The 7,440-nt window shown below is 55.9% G+C and overlaps 1 protein-coding gene across 1 annotated transcript; it reads right to left on the bottom strand.

Annotated features, from left to right (window-relative positions):
• Positions 1-866: 866 nt before the first annotated feature.
• On the bottom strand, positions 867-6,604 carry LOC308526401 (high mobility group protein HMG-I/HMG-Y-like; the record flags this gene model as incomplete). The annotated part of the gene is given in 5 exon segments (XM_081101521.1): positions 867-888; positions 1,289-1,375; positions 1,377-1,388; positions 1,390-1,591; positions 6,472-6,604. Coding segments are annotated over 5 exon segments (456 nt in total).
• Positions 6,605-7,440: the final 836 nt, after the last annotated feature.

The raw sequence follows: 7,440 nt of genomic DNA, 5'->3' as shown, positions 1-7,440 counted from the left end.
GGGCCTTTGAGAACAGGGGAAAGGATTGGCCAAGGCTGTATCTCTGCCCAGTCTGGCTGAGACACATGGGCACCAGGGTCTGCGCTTGCGCGTTCGCGTGGCTCCCTGCTCCCTTCAGGTCTTCCTTCCTTCCTTCCTTCTTCCTTCCTTCCTTTCTCCCTCCCTCCCTCCCTCCCTCCCTCCCTCCCTCCCTCCCTCCCTTCCTTTCTTATTTTTTTCCCAGAAAAAGGATATATTTTTATTCAAATAACTGCAAATAGGAAACCAGAGGGGAGGCCTAGGCTGGGACAAATAATGGCTACCTCCTCCCGGCAGAACGGGGAGAAGGTGGCCCTACATTCTCCGCTGTCAGCACAGGCCCCCCGCTCACTCTGCTGCAGCAGCCTGGGGGCAGAGCCCCACCTTCCCTGGGACTGGGGAGCAGTCAATTCCCAGCCTGCTTTGCCTCCCGCCCCTTCCCAAGAGCATCTTGGAGGGCAGTGTGGGCAGCACAGGAGGCAGTGAGGATGAGCATTTGGCGCTGGTAGCAGCAGCAGTGACAGATGTCTGAGAATGAGACATGGAAAAAAAACAGCACAACTGTGCGGAGGCAGTTTGTGAACAGAGGAAAGATGGAACCAGAACCTGGGGGGGGGGGGGGAGGAGCAGGGGGTAGGAGTGGGCAAGGCTGGCTCCTTGTTAGTGCCCATGTGAGGGAGTGGAAGCAGATGGGGTCGGGGGCTCACACTCCTCCTGCCTTCCCTCCTGTGCCCCAGGGGCTCTGTTCAACCTGGTGCAAGGCCTAGGCACCTCGTGGAAGGAGGAGAGGGTGTGAGCAGCACCTGGTGAGAAACAGGTTCTTTGGGGCATCTTGGGGCCAAACAGCCCTATCCGTGGCCACAGGTGCTGCTGCCAGGACAGTGGAGTGGGCATGTCAGAGTGAGATGGGGCTTGGGCCCCTTTAAGGCCAGGGGAGCCCTCCCAGGCCCACTAATGGGAAGCCAGAGGTAAGCCTGGGTAAGGGACCCCCTAAACCAGGAGCCTAACCAGCACCGAGGGAGCAGGGAGGCAGGTAGCAGACATGGGTGCGGCTAAGTAGGACGTCAGCTTTGTCAGGAGGGCAGGGGTGGCCTGGGGTGAGGGGATTGCTGGGAACCAGACCAAAGGAGAGTTGTTCCCTGCTCGGGCCTCCAGGGCCGGCTGGTGTGCAGTGTGGTGTGGCCGGGCAGGCGGGCGCAGGTGTGTGTGGGGGGGTGACCGGGCCAGGGGAAGGGGCGGGGCAGTGGGAGCGCAGCTGCCCAGAAGGAACCTGCTCCTAGCAATGAAGGGGTGGCGCGGCCACTGCTCCTCCTCAGAGGACTCCTGCGAGATGCCCTCTTCTTCCTCCTTCTCCAGGTTTTGGTCTGCCCTGGCTTCCTCCCTGGAGTCCTGGTGGTTTTCTGGGTCTTGGCAGCGCCCTTGTTTTTGCTCCCCTTTGGTCTGCCCCGGGGTCTCTCGGGTGCTGGCACTGCGCCGGGCTCCGTGGAGGCTGCTTTGAGACCTGCCTGCCCTTGCTTCTCAGTGCCATCCTTTTCCTGCTCGGAGGTCAAGGGCTGGCTGGACTTTGAACTCGCTCACCTTCCCTCCCCTACGGAGCAGGTGGAGGAGCCATGGCTGGGACGGGACGTGTGAGCTGGGGAGCTGGGCGCAGGCCCGTGGTGCCGCTCCTGCTGCTGGAAGCCACCGTGCTGGGAGCTGAGGACCGGCCTGGCTTCCCCAATGCGATGCCTTCTTGGAGCCACGCCAGCGCCAGAAAGAGCCCGGCTTGGGGTCCCCATTAGAGGACTGCATCGGCCTTTCTGGCACTGACAACAACGCACCTGGCTTCTCTCCCTCTCGAAATACAATCGTGTTTAAAAACAGTCCTGGGCCCATCCCAACCACTGGGGGTCATCTCCCCGGCCGGGTGCTGGGCTGACAGCCTGCTGAGGCGGGAGAAGGAAGGGCGTGGGAAGGTGCACAGTTCTTCGCTGGGAATTCTGCAGCCGGAAGGGCACGTGGAGAACGCTTCCTTCAGGCCCTCTCACCCAGTGACCCGCAACGAAGGTGACAGTCAAAGAAGCATGTGTCTGTGCCACACACACGGGAAGTCTGACCGCCAAAACCGGGGGTGCAGCATGCTGGGCCCGATGTCTCAGCACAGGGTTGCCTGCAAGGCGGCTGGCACCCCAGGAAGTCTTGGGGTGAAGGCAAAGGCGCAGCCGCAAAGCTCCTCTCCTGGTTTGAGGGATGTCAGAGAGAAGGCCGATGCAATGATGCTGCGGAGCAGGAAACACGCGAAGCAATTATCTTTTTAGTAGGTCACTGGCCTCCTTTGGGAGGAGCGACCGGAGGGAGTGCAGGAAGGCGGGCGGCCTCCCCGCGTGGCTGCCGTGCAGTAGCCGCTGCTGATTAATAGCCGTGTCACTTCCCATGAATGTTGCTTTAAGCAGCCGTGTTCAGAATTGAGTGGGAATGAAATAAAACAACCCAAAATAGACGTTTCCCCTCTTTCTTACGAGTTGCTGGGATCCAGAAATAGCTTTTCGAATCCGTAATTTTACACAGCGTCGTTCACAGCACTCGGAGCCGCGGCTGCCTCCTCACGTGGAGGATGTGCGCGTGCACACACGTCACTTGTTTTTAAAGATCAGGAAAAATTTGAGCTCAATGACTGAGTTTTTTTCCAGAGCTGAAATATAAATTATGTTTACAGAGAAAAATATAGCGCTTGCATGTATTTTTAAAGAGAAATAGTAACCCAGTGGAGGAAAAGGACCGAAGAATCTTGTGCCCGTACAGATGGTAACCTGGAGCAGCAAGGGCGCCTGGGGTAGTCCTGCTGGCCGGCCACAGGGCTGAGCCCCAGGACCTGGCAGCCAGAGGAGGGCCTGGGCCTGCGCTGCGCTCAGTGCGGTCAGGAGGGTGGCCGCAGAGCGGCAGGGCAGGGCGCCCGCACCGTCCACGCCCTCTCAGGGCACCGTCTTGAGGCCCGCCTCTCTGCTGCCGCCGCTGGAGCCAGGCTGCCAGCTCTGGGGCGGTTGATGGCTGTCGGGGCTGACCTCTGGCTGCATCTCTGGGCAGGAGAAGGACCGCGAGCCTGTAGAGCCACCCATTCCCTTGGAGAAGCCAAAGGACACATCTGGGGGCAAGGCTGGCGGGAACGTGGCTCAGTGCTTTGGGAAGTCAGTGTCGGGCCAGCGGGACGGAAAGCGTGGTGCTGCCTGCCTTCTCCCCCCTCACTGGTTTCTTTTCAGTCCATAGCAAAAAACACAAAACAAACCAGCAGTGGGTGGGGCTGGGCCAGGCTGGGTCCTCATCTTATTTGCCTCCTCCACCCCGTCTTCACTGCCCACTGCTCCACCCAGATACTCGGATCAGGACACTGAGTACCAAGCAAGCGTTCCAGGAGCGGCGGTGGGCAGCATGCGGAGGGGCGGGGCGGGGACGGAGCTGCTGAGACCTGGCCCAACTCCAGTCTGTCATTCCTCTTTCCGGCTTTCCTGGGGACCACACCTGGCCAGGCCGGGCACCCGAAGGCGTAGCAGCCTGCCCTCAGCCAGCCCTGAGTCCTGCCACAGGGACTGTTTACAACACGGGCTTTGTTACTATTCGGGGTGGTGGTGACAGCCATTGAGAAGATAAGCTGCTCTCACAGTTCCTAAGAGGAGGGGCCGCCCGGAAGCACCAGGGCCGTCAGGAGGCAGAGGGAGCAAGGGGAGACCTGGACACCAGCCTTCACTGCGGTTTCAAGGGGCAGGAACGGGGAGGGAGGGCAGCAGGCTAACAGGGCTAGGGCTGGCTAGCTGGATAAATTTGAAGGTTCTGGTGCCTGGGGGCTGTCCCGGGTGGGCTGGTACCCAGCCCTGGGGAGAAGCATGGCCCTGAGTGGAAGAGCAGGACAGAGGTGGCGGCTGGCTGGGGCTGTGGGCTCACGTTGACTAGGTTTGCCTTGGAAATGTGCTCGCAGAGGAGTCATTTGCTCTCTCTAGGAACTGGCTGGCCCTGGGAGGGGCAGCCCCTTCGGTGTCAGCCAGGGCCCAGATGTCAACGCATCGAAACCTGTGGTTAATACAGGTGCACACGCCAGTGCGAAGGGAAAAGTGCTCCCGTGTGGGAGGAGCATGAAACGCTTGGGCTTTCTGAGGGAAGCAGCTTTCCGCTCAGACTGGTTTGGGTTGTGAAGAGCGTGCTGAGGAGGGAGAAGAGCTCACTGGAGGCGGGCTGTTAACTGACGTGTGGCAGTTAGGGGTGAGGTTGGCTGCAAACAGAGAGCTCTGCCTGCACAGAGGTCTGCAGGGTCTTAGCAAGAAAACCGTCCACAAAAGGTCCCTCCCACCAATCCAAGGCCGACAGGAGTCCACCATCTGGGTGGTGAAAGGAAAGGAGGAACTTTGTTCAGGTGAGCAGTTTGCAGCCGGGGAAACACAGCCTCAGGTGGAAACTGAAAGCATGCTCCCCCCAGACTGAGGGAAGGCCCCTTTTTATAGAGAAAGTTCTTATCCTGGTTCCTGATTGGTCCGTTTTTATGCTAATGCAGAACCCAAGTTTGCACAGCCTGATTGGTTGGAATAACACATTCTGATTGGTGTTACAGAGCTGCTCTTCTTGGTCGTTAAAGATGCAAATGCAGTTTTGATTGGACAGGGCAGGTCTCAGCCCATTGGTTAAAAGATGACACCTGGAGCCCCTTTACAAGGGCCGGCTCAGGCCGCAGGGACACAGTGCCGGAGGCTCAGAAGCCCAGTCTGCAGCTTTCCCAGGAAATGCAGTTTGCATGAGAGGCCCCTGTACAATGGCTCCTCATCTCTGTTATGATTTTGAGCCCAGTTAACCACCAGGAGTCCTTCTTGGCAGGTATATTCCTTCCTGAGGTCAACAGATGGTTGGGACACTCAAGTGCAGCCAGAGCCAGCTCCCGAATGCCCAGCTGAGGCACCTGGGTGACACTCTGTAGGAGCTGGCAGCGCAGTGGCAGTCTCCCCTGGGATATCTCCTAATGAATTCACAGACTCATGGTCACAGAACTTGATCAAGTTAGGATGCTGGTGTGAATTTATTCCGGATGAAAAAGGAGATCGACTGTGGCAGGGGCTGAAAATCAGTCTCCCAGGCCTGCAGGTAATGCCAGTGAGTGACAGGGCTCTGGGGGCTGCGGGGGGCAGCCAGGCCCCAGCCGAGGGGGTCAGAGGCCTCTGAGCTCCCGCTGATAACGTCATAGGAATGGGGTCCAGAGTTGCTAGATTCTGCTAGTTTTCAGGCTGGGAATTCAGGTCTTGCTGTGAAACCCCCTTAGTTTTGTGAAGTCACCTTGTGTCTTGGAGGAACCTTAGCTGAAGTCCCCTTCTTACCCCCATGATGGAAGGCACCGGAGGCCTGCCACGCAGACCCGTGGTGGCCTCTTCCGGCTCTGTGCCTGTCATCCCAATTGGCCTGAGGGTCAACGAGGAAATGGGATGATTACGTGTGGGGAAACTGAGGCACACTAGGGACGGGCTCAGATCTAGCATCAGCAACGACCCCTGAGGTCCTGAGCAGGCCTCTTTGTTGGGCTTTCTCTGCATGTCCCAGTGGGTAGAACTTGTTCGTTCTGCAGACATTGAGTGTCTGTGTGTGCTGGGCCCAGGCTGAGACTGCACACTCAAACCAGAAAATTTGATGAGCAACTCTGGGAAATTATTGTAATTACTTTTCTTTTTTTAAAAATATATTTTATTGATTTTTCACAGAGAGAAAGAGAGAGGGATAGAGAGTTAGAAACATTGATGAGAGAGAAACATCGATGAGCTGCCTCTTGCACACCTCCTACTGGGGATGTGCCCACAACCAAGGTACATGCCTTTGGCCGGAATCGAACCTGGGTCCTTTTAGTCCGCAGGCCGACACTCTATCCACTGAGCCAAACCGGTCAGGGCTGTAATTACTTTTCAACAAAATGAGAAGGTGCTGTGGTCGGTCTCTCCTTTTGCTATCACTGGAGAAGGCTCCTGAAAGGGTCTTCTGGTAGCAAATGGGAAATACGGTGATTGGCACAGGGCCTTCCTGCTCTGTTCTGTGTGCCGGGCTGTGAGCTCAGTGGCTGGGCCTGGCCTTCCTGGCCCTGGTGGGCGTCCAGCACCTAGTGTGGCGCAGGCATGGGCAGCCGTGCAGATATCCCCCCGAGGAGTGGACCGGGTGTGGCAGTGTCTGGTTTTAGTGGACAGTATTTTAGGCAAACAGCCATAGAACAGGGTACACTGTAATCTCAGCATTTAAAAATGAAAGCCAAGAGGGTGGGGACAAATGGAATTTGTAAAATGACCCGACACTGTGATGACATCATTGTTGGGGTTGTGAGTTTTTAAGGCCTCGTTTGGTGCCACACCCGGCTGTGTCGGGTGGGGTGGACAGAGGGCAGGGCGGGCAGTGTCCGGGGTCAGGCAGCTGTGGGTGTAGACCGCCTGGGAACTCGCACTCGTAGAAAACCCTCCTCACAATGCTCACTGTCACCTGGCCCCGGGGACAGGGTTTCGGGCGAGATGTGGAGAGCACCTTCTCTGTGGAGCTGAGGGGCCCGGAGTGGGCTGAACGGCGTGACCGCCTGTGAGTCTGACGGGAGCGCCGGCATGAGCACCACCTCCCTGTAGAGAATGTCCTTTGGAAATATGTTCTAGGAGGCTGCTCCCATCCTAGTAATTATGTCACAAACTTAGTAAGGCTGGATAATTAATGATCGTGGGACACTTGGACCTGTGAAATGCCATGCAAATGTGAAGGAGTAAATTACCCTGTGTATTGAATAGACATGCTGTTTTAAAAACATTCCATGTGGGAAGCGTGATTTCCAGAAGGGCTGGAAAGCTTTGTTTCACTGTCTCCAGGAACTTTTTATTCCTGATTGTCTTACCCACATTGTCAGAGGCTTGCGTTCCGTTTTCTGAAGTGTTCTAATGGCTTCGATCTAAAAGGCCACTTGGTCCTTTCAGCTCTGGGAACGAAGCTGCCTGTTGGACTTGCGTAAACCTGTGTTTATTTGATTCTCTCTAGCCCAGTGGTTCTCCACCTTGGCTGCACATTAGAATCACCTGGGAATCTTTTTAAAATCCTGATTTCTGGGCCTCATCCTCTGGAAATTCTGTTTCTTTGTTACTAATGTTGTGGCCCCACCCCGTAACACAGAAATAGGCATCAAACGCTGAATAAACTCCCTTGGTTGTGGACAAGAATGCTTTGTCTTAAGCTTAATATTTTTAAGATTATTTTTTTACCTGAGTTCTTTTATTAATGATATGTCAAAAAACACCTCACCAGTGCATGCAGGTTTGTTAATACTTTTTCATTGATATGCTATTCTTTATTGTTCTCACACCCTAGTTGAATGTTAACATAAAAACATTCAAACCTGTAAAGAGTTTTTGTGAGTTTATTTGAGCCAATCTGTCGACAATTGCCGGTAAACAGAAT

Source organism: Myotis nattereri (assembly GCF_964212035.1).
Source record: "Myotis nattereri genome assembly, chromosome: 10".
In the NCBI taxonomy this organism is placed as follows: domain Eukaryota; kingdom Metazoa; phylum Chordata; class Mammalia; order Chiroptera; family Vespertilionidae; genus Myotis; species Myotis nattereri.
Note: the sequence above shows the minus strand (reverse complement) of the source record. Positions and strands in the feature narration are given on the sequence as shown.